At 42.7% G+C, this 24256-nt stretch overlaps 1 protein-coding gene across 2 annotated transcripts in view; it reads right to left on the reverse strand.

The window, feature by feature from the left end:
• Positions 1–15693, reverse strand: part of dnah9 (dynein, axonemal, heavy chain 9) — a gene marked incomplete at both ends in the record, with an annotated part of 175720 nt that extends 160027 nt beyond the window's left edge. The window contains 11 exons of one of the 2 annotated variants that reach the window (XM_080460910.1): positions 3689–3757; positions 3925–4039; positions 7349–7499; positions 7591–7707; positions 8346–8513; positions 8590–8823; positions 11507–11718; positions 11790–11920; positions 12915–13073; positions 13151–13332; positions 15322–15693. In XM_080460910.1, coding sequence (XP_080317036.1) covers positions 3689–3757; positions 3925–4039; positions 7349–7499; positions 7591–7707; positions 8346–8513; positions 8590–8823; positions 11507–11718; positions 11790–11920; positions 12915–13073; positions 13151–13332; positions 15322–15693 — 1910 coding nt within the window. Of the gene's footprint in view, positions 1–3688; positions 3758–3924; positions 4040–7348; positions 7500–7590; positions 7708–8345; positions 8514–8589; positions 8824–11506; positions 11719–11789; positions 11921–12914; positions 13074–13150; positions 13336–15321 lie in introns of both variants that reach the window. The other variant, XM_080460909.1, reaches the window with a different exon arrangement.
• Positions 15694–24256: the final 8563 nt, after the last annotated feature.

Below are 24256 nucleotides of genomic sequence, written 5' to 3' on the forward strand. Positions count from 1 at the left end.
TTACTGGCGCACAGTTCAGATCAGTTCATTCTTCTGTGATGAAGTTGTATTGTAATCTAGTAGGTGAGGATGATAATATCGCTAGATCTCGTAATAAACCCTCAACCATAAAGCCGACACAATTTACTAGATTGTCTTTTCTCAATTAAATCCAATTGCTATTTTTCACCCAACAATTAAACTTTAGTACCATGTATTAAAAAAAACTAGTAGAGATGAGTAAACTGCTAAACTCGAAGAGTCAAAATGAGGACTGATGCTACGAAGCGACGACACGTTGGGTGGTTATGTGTTCACTTTTTAGAAGAAAACTCTTCATGAAAAAATAAAGTACCTTGGGAGTGAATTTATTGCGAAACCCAATCGGAAACCCAACTAAGGTGAGTTTTAAAACTTTTCTATTTAATAAAGCTCACAGTTAGAAGTTACGGAAGAGTTTTAGGGCCACTGAAGGAAAAAAAAAAATTTGGAGGCTAAAAAAAACCAAACGCCTTCGTGGCCTCAAAAAAAGTCGAAAATCATTTTCAAATTTATTTTTTTTTAAGGTGGAAAAAAAAAATCAGTCAATCCACATGCCAGCGCGTGTGACTGCTTCCTCAAAATGCAAATCAGGCGGTTTAATGAAATAATGAAAAGATGCTTCAGGACAGAATGTCGCTCATAAACACGGTGCAGTTATCATCAGTATCAGGACCAGAAGAGACAGAGCAGCCTGCTGCCTTGTTCCGTCGCGGAAGTTCGTCGAGTACGAAGGACAGAGGCACGGATCCCGGGCTGCTTATCTAAATGTGTTTTTATTAATCAAGGAAATCCTGTGAAAAATCACATGTCCATAAGCAGAAAGCAACCCGATATAGTCAGAATTAAGTGATTTAATGTGAATTCACATCTACGGCCAAATGATGAGCGATGGATTGACGTCACTCCGGGAAAAAAAAAAATCTCGAATATGATTTTCGACTTTTTTTTGAGGCCACGAAGGTTTTTTTTTGTTTTTTTTGCCTCCGAATTTTTTTTTTTCTTCAGTGGCCCTAAAACTCTTCCGTAAGAAGTGGTTCAAGTCCACCCAGGACCATTTTCTAGTTACGCTGCTCTAGGTTCAGACTGCTGGGAGAACTCACTCACCTGGAACAGTTGAGCTTTTTGACAGATTGTTATAGTTCTGTAGGTGCTTGATTTCGCCATCAATCAAATGAAAAAATCTCATCAAAATTGTATTTTTAGTCTTCATACCTCTCAAGACTGAAGACTTCTCTCTCTCTCTCACACTCTACCAAATATTCTAAATGTTTTCCCTTTGTTTTAATACAAAGACACACAATTACATTATGGAAATTTGAGTCAACATCTTGAATTTAATTTCTTTTTTAAATCGGATTTTAAGAAGAAAGAACTGTATGATTTAAAAACAATAATTGCCATATTTAACAATATATCCTGGTGAAAAATACAGTGAAATGTTGTACAAACCACATGCTGCAGTTGTAGTGCATATTTAACTGTTTGCTGATGAAAAACTAATGCTCGCGGCATCAATAGGTGACTTTTCCCCATCTGTTCTCTCAAAGGAGCCGGCGAATCGCCGACTAAATGCATCGTAACACTGGACATATATTCAGGGTGATGATAAATGTCCCTGCTGTCGGAGGAACTGGTGGCGGTGGTGCTGGTCGTGGGCGGGGGTGGGCAACTGAGATTAACGATGACTCAATTTGGCTAAATGTCGCAGTAAGGCACACAGGATCCGGAGGCCCTTGAACAAGCTCACCTGAATGCAATGCTCTCTTTAACATTAATTACAGTCGAGCAATTTAACAAAATGCCGGCAAAGACAAATGTTTATGCATACGAGGTGGAAAGGCTCCTGCAAGCCCACACAGGTGTTTTCAATTATCCTGGCTCATTAGAGCTCGCTTACCCACTCGCACCTGGAAATCGCTCCCTGTTTACAACACAGTGCATTATACACTCATTTGGCAGTTTATGGCAAATTACTGCAGTCTATTAGAGCGATCAGGCAGCTGGGGATTGGGGGGGTTTGGGAACATCCCACTTCTGGGTTGAGCGCGTTCATGGGACGACTACGGCGAGTCTCAGGACAGCCTGGTTGCAAATCAGAACGGGAAAGGAATCAAGCCCATGATTATACTTAAAAGTACGATTCCATGCATTTTCCAGTTGTATTGTTGCCAACTTAGTGGTTTCTCCATACATTTGATATTAAAAATGTTTTGAAACAAAAGAAAGAAATAAAACACCTGCATAAGGTGGTGACGCTGCCATGAAGCTTGCAAACTAGCATGAGCCTCAAGTCAGGAGGAGTTTGTAAAAACACAAATAATGCAAAAGCTATATCACTTTTTGGAACATTTCACAGTATTTCGCAACAGGGAATATCATTAAAATTGGATTAATGTTGAGATTTAAGTAATTTTCTGGAGTCATTGTTCCGTTTTTTTGAAAATATTGATAATTTCCCCACACATACTCCTCGCTACAACAAAGGAAAAACTTTAAAGTTTTAATCTTAAGGTAATTTTGGCACTATTTTACCAGTCCTGCTCACTCAAGATGAAATTGGGCTGTATATGGCGTGTCAACCGAAATGTGTTTGACATCTAGTAAGTAGAAAGTACCTTGAAAAACAAAACATCTTTGCATTTGCATGCACAAGGAGAACATGGAAACACCACACAGAAAGGCTGTGAACAAAGCGGGGTCTTCTCGCTGTGAGCTGCTGATCACTACACCACCAAGCATAAAACACCAGAGTAATGAAGAAAACCTGTGTAATATTGTTTTCTGGGCAGTTGTAGTTGCTTCCATTGATTCATTGTCTTCCTTTTTGCATAGAACTCTTTACTTGAGTAAATTAAACAGTGTGTAATTGTGAAAAATGTTTGAGGCGATAAACTGTCTTGCAGTAAAGAGCTTTAAGAAAGACACCATTAAACCACTATTTAGAATACATAATGCTTCTGTATTATATTCCCTTATTTGGTCTGATAACTTAAAAAAGTAAAGGAAAAAAAAAAAAAAAAAAAGCTAAATCAAGTCCACAGAGTGATTCCTCTGATCTTTGTGTGATCTTTCTTTTCATGCACAGAGCCTCTCGGCTCCGACTTTCCCTTCCCGACGGAATGCTTTATCTCGCGAGCTTTTTGATGTTGGATGTGGTCTTGGAGGCCATCCCTCACGTGGCGGCAGCGGCGGAGCGTGCGGGATTATGGGAGCCGTGTGAAAATAATCTGTCCGAGCGGCGCGGCGGTAATGAGAACATAAATCATGCCGGGAGCCGCGTGTCTGCGCAGTATTCCACCAGGGGCCGCTTCATAAATGTTACGCGGGACGCTAACGGAATCACGAACGGCGTTGGCGTGAAATTACGGGAGGGGGAAGAGGGAGGGGGCGAATATGTCAACGATGCGACTGATCTAATTCGGGCTGTTTTTTTTGTATTTTTTGTGCGCGTATGTGTTTACAGCTCACTAAAGTGCCGTCCTGTTTCATCACTGTCTCTGTTAAATCTTTCTCTTTGTTCAGTGATACATACATCGGAGAATGATGACACATAATGTAACACACAGAGACAAGAAACGCATCGAAACACACACACACACACACACACACACACACACACACACACACACACACACACACACACACACACACACACACACACACACACCTGTCCAGGAGTTGCATCATCTCTTCGTACTTGCCGATGACCCGAAGTCCTTCTGCCGACTCCAAGCACCTGTCGACAAGGTGACATTTTACAGATAGGTTTTATGCAATATCCTTTTTTTTTTTCTGTTTGGGGGGGGGGGGGGGGGGGGGGGGGGGCAGCAGGTCGCTGAATGATTAATTTCCTAGGACTTCTTGCTCTGTGACAGAATCAGAGAGTGGAGGGTGGATACTCACGGGTAAGGAAGGTGTCTGAACTTTGTGAAGGGGGTCTGGATGCGCTGCTGTAGCTCCGTGGCCCACCGGAGCCCCCCGGCCACCGCGGGCATGTTCTTGTTCACCGGAGCCGAGCCTGAGGAGGCCCAACACCATTTGCACACATTCAAGCAACATTTTTTTTTTCTAGGAACAGTATCGGACCTGATACTGACATCGGCGCATCCCTGGTTTTTTTCCTACATTATTCAATTGCAAAGTACCAGTGACTACGAGGCCAGAAGCAAGCACACATTTGTAGCACATCTAACGCCACTTTTTACTTCATGAACTTAAAAGACATTTGCAGTGAGTGTAAAGTACAGACTCCCTGCCGAGTCTGTACTCGCCTTTGGCAGAGATCACAGCGTGCACTGAAAACACTCCTGAATTTCAGTAGTCGTGACTAGGGATGGGACTCGAAAACCGGTTCTGACTGAGAACCGGTTCCAATTGATCAATTCCATCGGAATCGTAAACCTTATATGTGTTCGATTCTTCTTAACGATTCATTTCCCAGCACGACGTCAAGTCACGTTGCGGTACGTCGCATTACGTCACACACTGCGACGCAGACCTCCTTCAACCAGGAGAAAACATGGAGAGGAAGAAGGTCTAAAGTGGGAGACGATAAACGACAAAATAATACAATATGGTAATACATGTTCGTCTCACCACGTCCTGAATCCACCGAGTCCAAAGCCTCTCGCCTCACAGCCACACGGTCCAGTTAAAAAATAAAAATAAAAAAAAAAGTCTCGGTGCAAATCCCGGCAGGAGCCTTTCTGTGTGGAGTTTTCATGTTCTCTCTCTCCGTGTGTGCTGGTTCTCCTCCGGTACTCCGGTTTACTCTGATAGTTCCATAAGCTCCCTGAGCTACACCCTCAGCTCCATCACCTCCCCAGAGTGCTGCGCTGTGTGGCTGCTGAAGAGGGTCCATTTGGCGAAGAAATGTCCTGTCTGAGGACTAATGAGGGACTTTTAATAAATTGACTCCATCAATCTGTCCCGTGTAGTGAATGTCTGCTCCAACGAGCCGACAGCGTAGACATATGCTTGTAGATCTTTCTATATGTGTGAGCCTCTAGTTTTCACACCATACAGTAAAAAAACGATCTACTAGAGTATGTCTACTGTGTAGACATACACAATCTAGAGGACAACTACTGTATTTCTATGTATTAGATCATTCTGTGTTGAAAATCCCCTCAAAAAAAGCACCAACACTATATGAAAACTCAGCATTCCCTGCAGACCGAGAGAACGCGTTCCTCCTGCTACGTCACTTCCTCATTCCTCTCCAGTCTCCGACCTCCCAGAGAGGGTTATCTTGTCAACAGCACAAAATTTGAAAAAGTGTCAATTCCAGGGGGCGTCCAATGAAGGCAAATACACATTTGACTGTTGTTTTTTAAGGGAAAAATTATAATTCAAGTTTCATGTTTGGAAAAAATTTATTTGTTCCTCAGGAATCATTAGAAGAATTGATAAAATCTTATCAATTCCCACCCCTAGTAATCTACCTGTTCATTCTCCTTTTTAAAAATAATAATAAAAAAAAAAAAAAAAAAAAAAGAACCAATAAAGAATTGAATCGTTTAACAGAATCGAAAATAGAATCGGAATCGGAAAAATCTTATCAATTCCCATCCCTAGTCGTGACATTACCACGCTGATCGTCTGAGATTGAAGAGATGCTAAGAAAAAGAAGAAGCTAAAAGTACTTAATGATCCCGTTGTGGACGCCAGCAGGCCGAGGCTGAAGTAGCAGCGAGGTAGTCGTTGTACTGTGTTGTGGTAAAGAGGAGACCTTCGATGGTCAACGACTTCAGATACAAGCAGGCAAATTGAGAATTCTCTGCAGAGACTTACTCTTCATTACAAAGAGAGAGGGCTTCACACACCCACAGGCGTGTCCTTAAAAGCTGTGGTTACATGGAACATAAGAAAACTAAGTCTACATATTTGATGAAATCACGACATGGAATCACTTCCACCTGATTCCATCAATACAGTCAGATCAGAAGACGTGGCGTGACCCTGCTTAACATGCGATCAGAATCCATACGAACACACAGGATTGCTCCCCACATTCAGAGCTTTGCATATGTCTGTTATGTAGCGTCATGGTGAGACGGCTCAAACACACAAAAACTGTTCACCACCTGTTGTTGAAAGGTTCACTGGATTTAAATGCAATCGTGCCTGAAGCTAAGAGGCTTGATCTAACAAATCTATCTTCAACACTGGTGATCTTTTAGGTAAAGCTGCATGTGGAATTATCTGCACGAGTCCCAAACATGAGATTGATCCGTGAATGTAATCGGATGATATTTGATCACGTCGTTCAGTGCTCATGTAAACAGGACACTTTGGTCTCTCAATCGGAGAGAATTCAATCAAACTGACGAAAGAGTTACGATACAAACGCAGCTGAGGAGCCAAATAACTTCCTTAATGCATCTGATTCGGTTGGCTCCTTTTCAAACAAGTTGTGATGGAACAGAAACGTTCGGTGGTCGTCTTTTCTCCATATTGCCACCATGACTCTTTGTATTCCGATGTGATTTTTCCCATTTTCCCACTTGCTTTAAGTGTTTTCCTTCTCTAAAGAACCATCAGTAAAACCACAACCATTAGGTCGGGTGTGTTGGGGAAGAGAACTTTCTAGAACAGCGCTTAACTCTCCACGATTGTTTTCACTCTTAAAACACCGCAACTTAAGAGCAGCCTGAGAGTTTGTGAGTCAGCAGAATTCTAAAGATGTGGCTCTTTTTTAATTAATGAGTTCTCAAATCAAGAGCGTTGTGAGTTTAATCCCTGGAACAACTTTCAGTGTCCTTGAGGCTTTCTAATGGATCTCACTGTTCACTGATCTCAAACTGGGTTTCAGTCCGCTCCAGTGTTTTTAAGGACGCTTGTCAGCAGGGAAATGAGTGACAAGAGAAGCAGTAAAGCTCCCATTCTTGCTCGGACTTGAAGAGTCACCACAACGACAAAAAAAAGAACCTTCTTTACTGGAAGTGACGACGGTCGGCTGAAAGGAATTTGGTTGTTTTTTGGTTTCTTTTTCAAAAGGTCATTTGAGCCATTTTGACAGCAGTTTCAGCAACTGAAATAGAATGTCTATTTACCTTGAACTTTGTGAAAGTTTAGTGGAGCCATTACAGTGGTGCTGTAGAGCCACATGTGGTGTGGGTTGCAGAACCCGTCGTGAAACTGCAGTTCAAATGACATTTTCTAACTGACTTGTGCAGGATTGTGGCAACATATTTACTATTGTAACCTAAATCCGTCGAGGATTGTGCGGAAAGGACAGGCACATGTGTGCTTTTGAAGAGTTACACCTTTTACCTAATGAGGCCTGAAAACTGTTCCGTAACACAGAGTTTGTCCTGAATCTCACCGAGATCCGCCGCAGCCTGAACGTGCTTGCTGTAGAGGAGTTTACAGCAGTCCAGCTCTCTGTCGAACATGGACAAAAGGAGGGGGTATCTGTCCAGAACGTCTGCGGCCACCAGCGGCCGCTCCAGCAGACTGCCGAACATATCCACAACCTGCAGGCGTCAGATAGGTAGAGATGGCTTCATGCTTTAAGTGTGTGTGCGTGCGTCGCATGCGTGGGAGGAACAGATTAAACCCGCACACCTTGAAGGCGTGCTCCAGTCCGGGGGCGTCGTCGAAGGCCTGGCAGAAGACGGCGCCGAGCCGCCGGTCTGCGTCTTCCACCTTCAGCTTGAACTCGCTCACGTCTTCTTCAAAGTCCTGCGGGGCAGACAGCTCAGCTGAGACCAGTAGCCGGGACGAGCGCTCACGCTGCATACTCTGTTGTCACATCTCACTGACTCAAAGCCATTCGGCGGGGAGCATCGGCGGCTTCTCACCGGCAAAGAAAATTGCTTTTCTTGCTCCAGCTCAGGAACATCTCAGATAAGCAGCGAGATGCCGTTGACAAGAAGAAAAAAAAGAGAAAAAAAAAGAACTATGTTTTGGCTGAAAAACCTTTTCCAGAAGTGTTCGGAGAAAGGAAACAAAATACCCCCAAGCTCAACTTACAATATAAACACTCCTTGTTACTTTACTTCCTAGTTAATGGTGAGAAATGATCTGCAATGTTACACTGAGCTGTTTCTGGGTTTTTAAAATTAAAAGGCAACATTTTAGGCCTCATTTACAAGTTAAAAACAAAAGAACTGAAAACACTAAATGTCTGTTTTCATGACAATGTTTGGAGTCATTGGAAACTCTTAGTTTTTTTTAAGAAACAGCTCCCAAGATGGAACTTTTGGAAACAGGCTTATTTTTTTTTTTTAAAGCTATCTCATTAGGAGGAATCAATTGTATAATATTAAGGTTTACATGTTCGAGGGTTCCATGAAAACAACCAACTGTGTCACTCGTACCGTGTTGTTCAAGTCCAAGCAGTCATAGGGCTTCTCTGTCAGGACTTTGTAAGTGTCGGTGAACTCTTGGTGGAGCTTCTGGACCTGAAGGCTCAGAGCTCGGCCTTGGACGCCTCCGATCTCCAGCTTCTCCAGCTTCAACAAGTCCTCAGCTGTCAACAAGATGTCCTGCGCAGAAGACAAAACTCCAGATTCAACTCCAAGAAAATAAAGATGGAAACTTTTGACGGGTTTTGGCGCTCACCCTGATGGTTTGGACTCTGCTGGTGAACTGATCGAATCCGGAGAAAATCAATTGTGGGGAAAAGTCCCATGGCCGAACCGGGCTGCCATTGCTCTGATACTGCTTCAGGTTGGCCCTGCGGTCCTCGTACGTACTTCTGAAGAATCGCAGGATCTCCAGGCTCGTCTGCACCTTCAGGACATTCTCTTGGACTTCTCCCCTCAGGACCTCCTCGGGAGCAAGATACACTCGTGCCTGGTTTGAAAAGGAACCAGGCAGTTTGATTCACGAAGGCCTACAGGAAAAGTTCTTCTTTATCATACTTGGGTTCGGCTTAAAAATCGGATAATTGTGTTAAAGCTTAGGCTGCGTTTACATAACGCTTTCAAATACAAATGATAAACATTTGCTGTGTTTTAGATGTCTTTAGATGTTATTGTGACAGCGGTGTTCAGAGTCACTGCTTGAAAACTGCTTCCAATGCGGAAGCTTAAAAGAAAAACGCTTTAACTCCACCGTCATGTAAACGGAGGGAAACGCTACTTTTTGAAAACGCTCCGCTCTTCGTCTCCGTGCAGGCAGCGGAAAACACACCCTTTCTGAAATGCTGCTACCGCGCACTACACCCGTAATAAATAGTAATGTTTAGAATACATTCTTCTCTGTGCACATGTTTGTGTAGCTTGATTACTCAAACAATGCCAAGTCGTGGCCTGGTAGGCTAACTACAACGTTTTCAGCGTTTCTGACATTTCTGTGGTTCGTTTTCAAAACGGAGCGCAAGTTAAGAATAAACCCCCACAATCCCAGTCTCTTTTTTTATTTTATTGTTCGATCTGACCCTCTATCGGGCGGTTCTGGCCTGCGAGCGATACGTTTGACCCCCACGATGTGTGACATTAAGCATAGACCTGCGTCAGTCCGTGATGTTTTCAGTCCGACTTAATTGGGGAAAATGTGTTTGAATTTCAGGACGTCAGTGCAGCCGACGCAGCGCTTCCAACTCAAAGACAAACACTTCACAGCCGTGAGCTCGTGCTCCGAATTCCAACGGCGCCATCAGAGCGTGTCGGAGCCGAAACAAGTCGTCAGCTATCTGACAGAGTCGGAGTGTCGGGGCAGACTGTGAGGCCTGCTGTTCTCTCCAAAAAGAAAAAGAAGAAGCTGCTGCATCTGAGACGGATTACTGCTGAGTTTGCTGCAAAGAAATCAAAGAAAAAGAAGAAGAAAAAACTGCCGCTTGTGTAGTTTTGATCCTGTTACTTAAATCCTACATGAAAACAAATTAGCTTTCTCCTCAAAATGTTGGACTATTTGATTACACTGTATTTCTTTCTCTACGCCCGGTGTTGCTTAGCGTCTGCACGTCTTCGTCGAGTTTTAATACTTCATCGTGGGCTCAGTCTGCCGCCTCGGGGGGAAATAATGCAAATATTGCAAAGTGACACGCACAAAACAAAAATTACACTTGGAACACAGTTTAGTCTCTGGAGCTCCAAGAGAAGTAAATTCAAACCAGCATTTGTGGTTTGATGGTGGTTCAGCGCCACAGGATAGAAAACATACAATCCAAAGAGAAGGGGGGGGGGGAGGGGGGGGTCTTTAGGGTCTTTAGGGAAGGTTGTGGACAAGTTGGGCCCCACAGCTCCCGTATCACCCCGAGCAACGGAGATCTCTCTTGTTTGCAACCAAAAATCAGACAAACTTCCAGTACGGTGGCTCCCAACCAGGGAGGTGCTAAAGATTCCCCTTGGGGGGCTTGCAAAGCTCACTTCATTTAAAAAATACGTGAGGGTCAAAATTCTGAATAATACTTCAGGAGACAAACACACAGGAGTCCGGCTGAAAGCAAGTGAGTTCGCATTTAATTCACTTTTTTCACAAAACTACTAAGTTTAAGCTTTTACTTTTATAACGTAAGCAATGGGAGAGAAAAAAATACTGAATTGGTACCAGTCCACCAAACGCTCCGAGACGTGGGCAATATGACCACCCATACCGCTTATGTGCTCAGAACATAAACACACCATAAGGTAAACAACAACACTCTTGCAACATAAAAACTAAACACCGCCTCTCTTTTGAGGTCGCTTTCACATGAACAGTGAATTGTGAAAGTAAAGTAAAAATGACAAAACTAATAATTCACATAGTACCTGAGGCTTATTTCAAATGGGAAAAATAAAAATATTAACTATTATGAACTAAGGCAATTCTGCACAATATTATTTTATCAGTCATTTTACCAGGATTTAAGTCTACCAACACTAAATAGCTTATTGAAAAGTGTCAAATAAAAATACAAATTTAAGAAACTGAGTGCAGCGATTTAAGACAAACTCAAACTCCAATGTCTTTAACCTGACGAATAAAGGTCCAACAGCTTTAGAACATAGTTTGCGTTTTGTCATCCGGGGAAAAGCCAAACCTTTGCCACACAAGGGATGTGGGATTTCTTTTCGGGGCCAACTCCCCCGTTTCGCCTTTGGCCACGCTTCCTGGCTACACAACCAAAACAGACACACTCGTAATTTACTGTGATTGGTTGGTCAGGTGGATGTGAAAATTCTAATGCATCTGTGTGTCAGCAGAGAACTGCAGGATATAGAATGTGTTTTACAGACGATTCTGCGATCTCTCTACTTTGTCAGATCACGAACACGTTCTAAAACTTTTAAACTACATTTCAGACACGACCTCCGTCAGACTGCAGTGGGAAAGTTAACCGGCCCCAAAGTGACCTGTGTGCCCCGAGTACGCTCGTTACAGTAGTCAAAATTTGGATCCTTCAACAAAAAGATTGGGAATTACTGCAATAGAGGACAGTCTGGACAGAAAAGCTTCCACACCCGAGCCGACCAAGAAAGATGGAAAAACTGCCCACCCACTCGGACGTGACAGGCGACGTGCGGTAGGAGCAGCTCAGAGACAAACCGACCTGCTGTACGAGGAGGTTGCAGGTCTCCTGCAGCAGAACAACCAGGCGCGCGGGAGTGCTGTAGTATCTGGAGTGCGCCCACACCAGGCACACCGTGTGCATCAGAGGCCCGATTTGACTCCCGACCTCATTAAACTCCACGTTCTCCATGTCTTCAAAGAAGCACTGGAGCGGCCGCAGGTAGGTGCAGATGTCCCTCGCCTCTTCCAGAGCTGGAGAGCGATCAAAGTCAGCAGAGTGGCGGTGTTCGCATGCTGGCGTGTTGCGTGGGCCGAGACGTTACCTGCGAAGGCGTCGCGCTTCATGTTCAGGAATGCGGGGAAGTAGCTGCTCTCCACGGCCTCCAACAGCGCGGCCATCTTGGTCACCTTAGACGATGTTAACTGGGAGTGGACGCACTCCAAATCTGCACATCTTCAAACGGGAAAAGAAAATTAATAAATGGAAAACAAGATGGTTCAAAGTGGCAACAGGGGAGCCAACGCAAGAAAGATCCCCTCATGTCTCAGTACATTTCTACAAGCAACTGAAACACGTCAACCGGGATTTCGCAAGAGGGTGAATTAATATAGTGAAGGATGAATAGTTTCAGACCCAGTACTGACCCCTGGGGGACGCCACAAGTAATGTCCAGGCATGAAGAAGTGAACATTCCCAGCCTCACAGACTGTCTCTTATCGTCGACATATCTCTTCACCCAATGTAAAAATTATTCCCCGGATTCCATGTCGTTCCAGTTTGTTGATTAATACGTCATGTTTGGTTGTATCAAAGGGTTTTTTGAGATTGATGAATATTCCATTTGGTCTATAGCATTTGTGATTTCTTCAATTGATTCCATTAATGCCAATGATCTGTTACTGACAACATTTTTTTTGAGAATTGAAGTAATAAAGGAAGAGGCCCGTAGTTTGTAAAGTGTGGTGTCTATCCCTAGTTATGTGCAGTATATTATGAAGCCCTACTTAGCACTTTTGCTTTTTTGTCATTAAACATGGTCTCCATTCCCTTAACATGACAGTAATTTCCAAAAAGGTGTGCTTTGATGAAACTGATTGTTTTTTTCTCAAGGTTTCTTCTCCAGATATACACTGAATAAAGGCACGCCCAGCAGTTAGTTGTATATTAATCTAAACTGAGTGTAAATGAGTATATTTAAATTGATTTAAGGTGTGCACACTGCATTTTTCTCTCATTGTTCGGTAGAAAACAAGTGATAAAACTAGACGATAGCCCTAATCCTGCTGACGCGGGCACATTTACTGGAACGGCAAAATATAGCGAGCGATAGGCTGCAAATTACATTTTTCACTTGACAGCACGGGCGCTCTGAAAGCTGAGTAATCAGTGGGAGAAGTTACCAAGAGGAGGGACGTTTGAGGTCCAGCGAGGGGGGTGGGGTGCTGACCTGTTCTTCCAGAAGAGCAACTCCGTGTGAGGGGTGGGAGTTTTGCCCCCAAGCAGAGCCTCCGAGGAGTCTTTCTTCAGGATGGCGCGAATCTGATGGCTCCACTCGATCACGGCGGACTCCACGGAGTGGACGAGGCTTTTGACGGCGACGTCCCCGCTGTGGTGTTTTCACAAATACGGCCTTTCAGAATGATGCATCGCCGCCACGCTCAGGGGTCGCGGCTGTTTGCTTACCTTTTGTCAGCCTGCGCCACTCCCTCGGAGCCCGCGGGGAGAGGCAACAGAGTCCTGCCCTGGACTCGTCCGGACACCACGAACACGTTGGTCTGGAGAGAGTGGACGTGGCGTCGGATGTCCTGAGAAACCACCTGGGGCCACTCCGTGTGGTTCTGGCTGTTGGAGAGCAGCGGGGCAACGACCTGGAGGAGTGGACGGAGGCAAAGGTCTCCAATGAAGTCTGCTTTTCATGGAACCACCACAGAGGGTTTTTGCTCAACGGTTTGAAACTGCAAGAAGCTCCAATCTGGCAAAACGACCAAGCAGATTGTAAAAATTTCAAAGGAGACATGGAGTTTTTTAAACCAATTTCTTAAGCGTAGTGGACACAAAACAACACTGAGACCCGAGCTGAGGTATCAGTGATGCTGCTGTGAGAGCGAGCTACCTCGGTGCTATCAAACAAACTTCAAATTCATGTTATTAGGGTGTGATTAGGCATTATGCATGTTTTTACATGCATAATGCAACAGCTGTCGGAGATGTTTTATCGATTACACTGTATTTTGCCCAAAAGTGTTTTATTAAAATTTGTTTAATGTTGAGATTATTGTCATTTTGATAATTGATTTTTATGTTTACATCATGTATACTCTGCGCTAAACGAATAAAAGCTTTAAAGTTGAAATTTAAAGGCGATTATGGCACTATTTTACCGATTCAGCACACTCACGAAAAAATTGGGCTGTATGTGGACCCTGAAACAAATGTTTCACACCCTGCCTTTGGGTTTAATGGCTTAAAGACTAATCAAAAGTATAGAACCAGTGTAAATACGTACACTGATTCATTTGTCTATGGAATCTTTAAAATCATAATGTGACTTATATCAGGAAGTGAGGTCATATTGAGTTAACTGTAGTGTAATCAATGCTCTATCTGCTTCATGTTGAGATTCAAGTCTTTTTTGGTTGTAATTCTTTGAGATTTTGTTTAAAGATGGACATTTTCATCACATATGCTCTGCTCCAAGCCGTCCTGTGTAGTGGAGGTTTCTCGTTGAAAGCACCAGACTTAAATAGTGACTGATTAACTCAAAACAAACCGTGTGCGCCACAATCTGGAATATAACAGTTGAAGAGGAGTCTCTGTAATTTGCAGCCTTAATGTTTTTGAGCCGAGTGTGTAGCATGAATCAAATTGACTCTTGTAAACTCAAATGATATGCTAAACAGAGATTGACTCACAAGTGTTTATGGGTCCATAAACCAAGAGGTGTATTTTGTTGGCAGACTAAAAAGGAAAGGGATGCAATCTGGTTTTAGAAGTGCACATTTTTTCCACAAACAAATCAGCGATATTGACCCCTCAATGCCTGGATTGTGACGCTAATCCAGAGACAGCGTCTTCAGACAGATGTGAAAAATGTTTTATTTAGAACAACTTAATCAATAGGTTGCTAACTACAAATTTAAACATATTTAAGTTTTTTTTAGGCCCGATTTACATAACGTTTACAAGTGAAAACAGAAAACTTTTGTCGTGATTTGGTCCGTTTACACAATAACAGTGCTCAGAGACACCGAAAACGCAAGTTTATGAAAACGGTGCCCATTGTTAATGTTTATAGTGGATTGTTCTCTGCGCCCGTGTGTTTGGTTTCATTACAAAAACAACCAACAGCGCCAACTCATGGCGTGGCATGCTCACTACATCGTTGTCAGCATCACTGCGGTTTCTGTGTAAACGAACATCGTTTACAAATCGTTGCAGTTTTGTGAAGCGAGATTGGTAAAAAAATCGGTTTTCAGCTGAAACGTTGCCGTGTAAATTCGGTCTCAATGTTGTGATGTGTCAGCTACTCTTAAGAATTTTTTTTTTTCTTTCTTTGGTATTTCTCCAATTTGCTTGCTTGTTTGGCCGGAATGAGCCTCTTAGTCGGTTTTGTCCCACAGGCCTTATGTTTAACACCCCTGTTTTAATTTCACTTCTTGTCTGTTATTCCTTTTTCAACATCCACATGTGCGTATGTATTAATGCTAAATTGGTTACACCAACATTTAAGACTTTTTTTTGTTAGTTTCTTACTGGACTGGAGTTTTAACTCCCCTGATTTAAAAGTTTTTAAAACGTTTCTAAACATTAACTTTCCCCTCTGACAATAATTACCTCCACTTTATGGCGCTTACCTCCTCTACCAGAGCAGAGAACTGCTCCAGGGGGGTGTAGGACAGGTCCCCGCACACCACAACGTCCTTCATGGTCTCCGGGCGGAGCGCGGCCCCTCCGCCGCCGCGGGCCTTCATGAAGAACACCGCCTTGTTCTTTGCGCTGCCGCCGGCTTCAGCGAGCGAGGCGGCGGCCTGCAGGAGTCCCGCCGCGGTCACACACACCACCAGCGTCCGCTGCTCGGCCCGGTCCAGGAACCCCTGCAGCACCTGGCGGTTCTCCTCCGCCGACACACACTTCTGCCATTTGTCCTGTTTGAGTTTGAGCGTCCGCAGCACGTAGTCCGCTATGAAGTCCAGCCGCCGGTCCTCCGCGGGGGGCGTCTCCTCCATGTCCCCGCTGCCTGCTGCTACCGCGTCGGTCCGCTCTCTCACTCGAGAGCCGCGGTTGTGTTGGGGCCTCCATGGTAACGCGGTGTTTGGGCTAATGTTGCCGGGGGGACAACGCGGCCCGGAGCTGACCCGCCATTGTCCTCATTTGTTTGACTTTCAAGAAGACTTGTCGTCAAAGTGTGGCCATACAATTAAAATGATGACTGGCATTGTATTATAACGACTGGGATAGGTGTTAAAACGGGGTGGCAAACATAAGGCCCATGGGCCAAACGGTGGACCGACAGAGACTAAACGATTTCCATTTACAAACAAAGTTTCTGTACACTTATGTATTAGTCAATGATGTAATAATTTACCAAATAGTATAATAAAATAGTTGCTGCAGTGTGTATCCTCAATGAATTAATATGGCAACTCTGCCACCAACTGTTCAGTTTTGATAAGCGAACTACACAAAATCTGCCAAAAAATAAATAAATGAAATATATTTTTAATGCTACTCCTACATATCTTGTATGGTTATTGTCAATGGTATTATGACAATGGCTCATAGACCTTACTGCACCATTGTCATATTATTACATTATTTGCCTCTTGCTCAAAATGGCCTTAATTATTACATTGTTGGATTTATTCCTTTTAAAATGGCAAAAAGTATTAAATTGTTAGCTTTATCACATTGGAAAATGATGAAAAGTATTACATTATTGGCTATTTTTTTGTTTAAAGTGGTCAAAATGGTTTCATTATTGGCCTTGAATAAGACTGACTGTCATTGTTGGTGTGGAGGTGATAAATAAAATGTACTGTTGGCCATGCCTTTTGATGAAACCATCTCACAGATGTGTCATCTTACATAATCAATGCTCTCAGACACTCAAAACTGTGAACATGTGAGTCCATGTGTGAAGTGTGATCTAGCCTTGGCAGTTTTAGGTCTAACACCCACAACACAAACAGCTAAGGCCTTTTCAGCTGTCTACCTTTCTTGTTTTTGGACAAATCCTAACACAGAGACAGCTTCAGCTAAAGGAGTAAATGATATACGACTCAACTCTAGTTAACATTCAGTCTTGGTGCTACTCAGTGTTAACACTGCGTTCAATAAAGTTGATCATCAATCCTTTAAGAGAGATTCGGTTATCAGGAACTGTATTCACGTAGTTTTGTTTCCATAATTCTAACAGTTTTTTTTGTGAAGATTGATTTTCATATCTCACAAACCTTCCGAGGGAATTGTGGGGTTTCACAGGGATTGGTTTTATGGCCTGTTCTGTGAAATATAAATGCAATACAACGTCATTAAACACAGGATCTCTTTCCAAAATGATACTCATTGCACGGAACATCCTGATTAAAATAGAATATAATAGAATAGACTACATTCCCACATAGGCTAAAAGTTAGTTTTAGGATGCATTTCATTTAATTGGTTTCTAAAGAAGCGCTGCATGCTCTTTGGCCACATGCATCTTATTCAGTGATCTTTTAATTCCAAGTGTGTAGTTCCTGGAGGTTTTACCAGAACTTTATCACATTCCTTGGCTGAGAAACTTGTAATTTCCAGAGTTGACCACATGATGTCAATGCTGTGCCTGTTGAATAGGTTCAGGCCTGCTTTAGAAAGTGGTGATCTGTGCAACATCAGTACTTCTTCAACTGTGGATGGCTTCCTGGTGGTTTTCACGCATGTAAATTATGTAAAAATTTCCTAAAACCAATGAAGAGACCTTGAATTTTGGTGAGTTCTCTAGAGCAATTTGTGAAAGTCTAATAGCGATATATACTGTATTGGAAAGGACAAGAAACCAAGGGTTTAAATACCCTGATCCTCATGTGATTTCTACTTATGACAAAACTCATTCAACTTGGGAAAAAAAGGACAGTTTAAAATAACACTACAGATCCCTGGAAGCCGTCTCTGTGTGTGTTCTTTTGTCCTTTGGAGACACAATAATAGGATGTCACTGGCAACGTACACAAATGAGCATTGGGGATTCTGATGTGTGATGTGGAACAGGATTATCAGCAGCATGACATCAAATGTTTTTCTTTCACATCTTTTGTTTCATGGAGGTTTGTGTCAAAGTGTGTGTGTGTGTGTCTGACAGAAGGTGCAAGTCTTTCAGATTGTCCAGAAGCAGAAAACTGAGGAGGTTCAGTTCCTCAGAGAGACCATGAAGATTAGGACGACAGACCAAAAGAGCGCTATCGGAGCCAGATTTTCCATTGGAGCATCAAACGTGGCCGCCTGCTCGCTGATATGATGGAGCTGCTGGCCGAGTCCAGCTGAGTGACTTGACTGTGCAAATACATAAACCAGCAGTGTTTGCCTCGCCGCGATCTTTAAAAGAGACAAGAGAATTAAAGCAGCAGCGCAGAGTAGCAGCAGGGGGACCGGCTCTCTGGATGTTCTTTATTATCTGCTAATATCAGGTTTCAGGGACTTTTAATGGAGACAGAATTCTACAGGTTTGTTGAGAATCATTACAGATCGTGTTTCTTTACTTTATTTTCAATACAGATAAACCACAGTAGAGGACTGTTTCTGGATCTGGCTAGTTAGTCCCGCTGTAGGGGCTCCCTGAAGCTCTCAGAGAATTATTCTAAAATTATTATGTAGTTTTATACTTTCTTTAATCATTTGCACGTCACTATTTTATAGGCATTTTGTCTTCTCTTTAAAAATGTGTCTTAAAACAAGTAAAAGTGCTTAAACCACCATATTTTCAACATGTAAGCTCAAGCATATTAATATTAAAGTCATTTATAAACAAAGTGTGTGTCGGGGTGTGAGTGTGTCTCAGTTCACTGTGAGAAGATTTGATCACCTCTCAAATCCCTTAAAGAAAAAAGTAAAGCAGCTACAATTGTTCAACAGAATTGCTATTAAAAAAAAGCCTAAAGATTACTGAAACATTGTTAAAACATCTTAAGGCACAGGAAAAGGTCAGAAGTTAATCTAAATTAGACTAAATGGCTGAATCCAAGAAAAATGGCAAACAGGGTAAAACTGTGACAAAACGGGAACATCTAATTGGTTAAAACCACTCAAATGGTTGAAATAGCTTAAACCAAAAGAAGGAAGTTAAAACAGCCAAAATGATGAAAAAGGTTTACCATATGTAGGTAAAATAGATCAAACCACACAGAAAACAGAGTTAAAATGGCTAAAAAAGCTGAAATGTCTTTAAAAAAGGGTCTAAAAAATATATATAATAATAATAATAATAATAGAATGGCAACACAAGCTCAATCAACTAAGATCAGATTTAAAACTTAATTTCTATTTTTTAAATTACCTGTGGTGGAATCTCTATCAAAAAGAATAAAACATCGAAATTATCTGTTGGGAATGTTCAATGCAAATCATCAGTGGTTCAATTCTGGACAGAAAGTTTTCAAAACGGTCGATCCGACTGCAGATTCTCTGTAAATTGAACATGTATAGAACAGCTAACAGCGAGCGTATCCCGTGATTTCACACACGTCCAGGCTTTGTACACGACTCCTGATTTGTAGACAATGAATGATGAAAGCTCCGCAAATCGTTACTTTGACACTATTTCCGTATGCGGGACGCTTGATTTTTTTTATTGGTATTGATCCAATACAGGTCTCATCATTCATCTTCCATCCTAATGTGGGAAAGAGAAAATCTAAAGCTTTTGGGATCGATCTTCACGTTAACGCCACTGTTTATCTCTCAGCTTGGTTCGCATTCACACCTTTCCATGATTATAAATAACAATTAGTTCCAGTTTGCGTGTCACTGTTTTACGTAAAATCGCATTGTTTTTGTGTTTTGGTTTTGCTGTGAATAATACAATACATAACGTAATACGTATACATAATACGATCTGGCTCGTCACCACACTGAACCTGAATATCTGAGACAGCTGTGAGATGTTAAAACCACCATGAAAGACTTCTAATCATAACAAAGGCCTTTTTTTTTTTTTAGCATATAACCATGAATCTTCACGACGTCACCACAGGGTTAGTTAGTTATTTTGAACAGTTTATCAGTGGCGGGTCGACAATACGATGAGTCACGCCGCTGGCGGCGGCCAAGCCACCCAAACTGCTGAGGAGACTCGTCATCCTGGAGCCGACGCATGACAGCGCCTCTTTAAATACATTTATTAGCCCCATAAATGTCGGTGTGTTCAGGTTCTGAGCGACCTGTCCGGGATGGACGCCATCTTCTGCCAGATAGCTACGATATGCTCCGGCCCAGATCAGTCAGTCTCCGATGGTAGATCGCGGCTCATTTTCAGTGGGTTGGAAAATGCCCGAATTAGCAAGAAAAAAGCTCCAAATACTGAAAATCGCAAGAAAAAATATCTCCGAAAATACTCAAAATAGCAACCAAAAAAAGGGCTGGAAATGACAAAAATGGCAAAAACAAACAAACAGCTGAACATAACAAAAAATAAATAAAAAAAAGACTGAAAATGCCCAAAATAGCAAAGAACAAAAAAAGAGAGAAAGAGGCTTGAATAGCAAGAACTGCCAAAGCAGCTAAAACACCCATGATGCAACAGCTGAAGCAGAAGTTTTAAGGATGTCTCACTGTATTTTGCACTGGAAAGTTGAACTAAAAATGCCTTTATGTTGTGACAGTAATAATCTTTCTTAGTAATTGTTTGTTTTTGTGGAAATATAGACTATTTCACCAGGTAAACTTTCTCCACAACAAAGAAAAACTTGAACATGTAAAGGTTTTTATGCCACTACTTCACTGGTCCCGCCCACTGCTATAAAGGCACACGTGCACAAATAAATCCATTCATCATAAGTCAAGGTCTACCTTGGATTTCTCTATATACTTGTCACAGTTCATGGCTGGAGATATAACATGGTGTATGAACTTCTGAACATTCACCAGGAGATGTCAGTCAAGCTCAAGTAATCTAGGAGAAGACCTCACTTCAGGCTGCAAGTATAAGAGTACAGACTTGTAGTAACTGTTAAATAATGACGTTGTGCAGAGTTCAACACAGTCCTCTTACCACAAACATCCAATACTGTTGTCTAATGGATGCAATGTAGATGCAGTCATCTTGTCCTCGGGTACTCTGGAATCTTCTCCTAACATCTGCGTCCAGGTTAGCTCAATCTCAAAGCATGAATATGGATCAAACCACAGAATATTAAATGTTCCTGAAGGTAACTGTCTTCAAGCTTTCTTTTGTTGCGCTGGCATCGGCTCTCTGCGTAAACTTTACTCCGTTCCAGCTCCACATAAAACCTTGTAAACAGGTACAGTATAAAAACGTATTTATGAACTTGTTAAAATTCTTCTTTCACCATGTACAATTTGCCGGTCCCCCCTCTCTTCCTCGCTTTATTGCTTTCAGATGTGCATCAGCACCGGCATGAGAGAGCCCGGTTGGATTAGGTTCAGGAGAAATAACGGAGTTGGTATTCAGCCTAAACTGTCCATCGACACATCCTCATTCCTCTGAAGCCGAGCTCGACTGACTTCACGGGCTGGAGGGTGGCCAAGTGTCAGACGAGCAAACACGTACAGCGCGGTGAGTCAACTCACGTACTCGGAACGCATGTTAGCGTACTCGCACAACGTCAACACCGCGGGCCTTTGCAGACATTCCAGAACTTAAGTTTCTCAATGACTTGTTCTTGATCCGCGTCCAGGACGTCTGGACTCCACGTACACCTGATGAGCAAACGCTCTCAATATGTCTTCTGTTTGTCGTTTTGCTCTATAATTCATCAGTTTTTCCTTTAGTAGCTCAATATGCTTCACGCTGACCCTTGAGGTAACTGAGTAGAATGATTATTTTGTTATAATGACATCAGTAGTTGGTCTGAACATTCACAAATCTACAGATCTTGTTGGGTTGTTGTGTGCAGTCTGCAGTGATTAGTCATGACTTAAGGCCCATCGATGCTCAACGGAGCTCCATCGTCCATTATGTGCATAACTTTGTACGATCCGGGGAGCTCATGGTTGCAAAGCAGAGTAATACCACTAATAAGGAACCAGCAAAAGAAACAATAAAGACTACGTAGCTTGGAACACTTGAAAGACTTTGTATGTGAATACAACTATATTTATGATATCACCTCACCTGGACCTGATCTTCCATATTACTGTACCTTAAATTGTACTACCCTCTACTGGATGTACTGATTAACAACCAGGCCAACAGAAGGGACGGATGGGACCATGAAGGCATTGATGCATGACGATGTCTGAAATGCATTTGCCAGTATTTGGGCAGCCAAGGTGCAAGAATCATGGACGCCAATGGCTCCTGGATTCAGATTGATTTTGGGGAGCAGAGAGAGAGCTTTAAAAAACTAAGGATAGGGCTTCAAATCCCGGCCTAGGACTTTGAATGCTTCGCAGTTCCAACTTTGCCCACTGCTCCTTATGGCTATGTGAAATACAATGATCTTTTCAAGTGCTGTGTATATGTGACAAATACAGGTTTTACATCTGGCTTCATAAGGCCCAGTTTACACAACATTTTCAAGTAAAAATGGGACATTTTTGTTTGGGTGCCCATTTACACGACAACGGTGCACAGACTTACTGAGAATGCAACTTTTTGAAAATGGCTTGTAAGGTGAAACTTTTTGAAAATGCGCCACTTTTTCAAAAACATCCATTTTCCTCTAACACGGAGATGGAGTTGGAGCAATTTGAAAAAAGTTCAGCTTTTTCACACAAAGTCGGAGCATTTAAAAAAAAAAAAAAAGTTCCTCCTGAGGAGCCGTTTTTAAAAAGTTGCATTTTAAGTGACTCCAAGCAGCCATTGTGGTGTAAACGGATAACCGAAACACAAGGAGAGTTTTCCGTTTTCGCTTGAAAATATTTGGCCTCAGAGATTCCCTCAAATATTGACGTGAGTTGATTTTGATATTGGTGTACGACTCATTTTAAAATGTCGACTCAGATAGCGACCCCCAGTCAAGTGGAAATAAAGCTGCTACCATGAAGCACGTTGTCCCAAAGAGGTAAGACGTTTGAGCCTGGGGTGAGTGGATGGATTTCACAAGCCAAACTTACACTGAATTTAACTCTTCGCAGTGCAATGACCTCTTGTGGAGGATATGTGTAATGACATGTTGGTTCTACAGAGGACACCAAGAACCATTTGTCTTTCAGGAGTCATTGGAACACAATGAGTCATCAGTTAGTTACTAGATGGTAAACTGATCTACCCAATCACACAGATCTCCACAAGTTAAAAACAACATAATTTAAAGAAAAATACTGAAATCGAGCCTAAAAGTGTAAAAATAAACCTAATAAATTAGATTAATCAGTGAAGTTAAACTTTGGAAAACTGTAGCAATCTGCACATAGACCATCTGCAAAATGTCTATTAAGGGTGCTCGGACATTAACACACTCACACTCTCACACACACACACACACACACACACACACACACACACACACACACACACACACATACTGATGCTGCACCAGCACGTGAAACATGAGGCCTGCTCAATGGTGTGTAACCCACAATCATAGCACTGTCAATTACCACAGGAGGGGGCTCCAGTATAACACACCGACAGCTCCTTTTAACACACACATGCCCTCGGAGAACCTCACACATGTCCGGGAGATAAACACCAGGCTGAACGACTTGTGTGCCTGACTATGATGACCTCATACGTGCAACGGTGAAATGCCAAGCCAAACCGACTGGTTAGAGTGAAAAACACGGCTAACAGGGGCTATCAGATTTCAAACAAAAGCTATTATTAATAAACAGGCGTCAAGCTGCCGCCAAAACATGATGCCACAAGTGGACAGTGTCAGTTATACTGCATCCGGTTTCCCTCTGCGCGCCCTTATCCACAGTCCTGACACATTTGCAAGAGTTGTACAGCAAGATAGCTTTTGTATTCTGAGTCCAAGGCATTCCTGGCAAAGCTGGCCTGACCGAGAAGTGTGACGCAAAGTCTGGTCCTGAGGAGATGCCACAATTCATAAAGGCAAGCATCTGTTTCGAAAAAAGAAAGAAACAAAAAAGCCCAGTTCCTGGTGAAGTGCCAGTTGCCACTCAAAAAGCTCCTGCATGCTGCCAAAAGCTCCGACGCTCCTAATGACCATCACAACCTGATGAACTGGCAGGACTGAGAACAGCACCTGACACCTGACGCTCTGTGTGCATGAATGTGTCCGAGGAATCTGACGAATACCTCAGCTAATCCCGAACGCTCCGGAGCGATGCTTTTCCCCTTCCCGGGTCGGACGGAGCCTTGATTCATTCGTTCACTTCACGCCGAGAGCCGCCGCATTAATCATACTTGAATCAGTTTGACTGCAGTGAACTTTGAGGAGAATCTGAGTTCATATAATTTGCTGTTTTCACTCGACCTCTGGTGGTGTTTGTCAGTAATGAGGCAATGCTAAATTTGTGAAAGCGTCATCAAACTTCGCTGACAGCCTATTATTGCAAAGGGCTCGAAGTTACAAGTGGAGCTCCCAGAGCCGAGCTCCCAGAGCCGAGCTCAGTTCGGAGCGTCTGGAAGCAGTGAAAGGAAACCCAGTAGTGTGGAGCCTCGCA

This window comes from Lipophrys pholis, assembly GCF_963383615.2.
Source record: "Lipophrys pholis genome assembly, chromosome: 1".
In the NCBI taxonomy this organism is placed as follows: Eukaryota; Metazoa; Chordata; class Actinopteri; order Blenniiformes; family Blenniidae; genus Lipophrys; species Lipophrys pholis.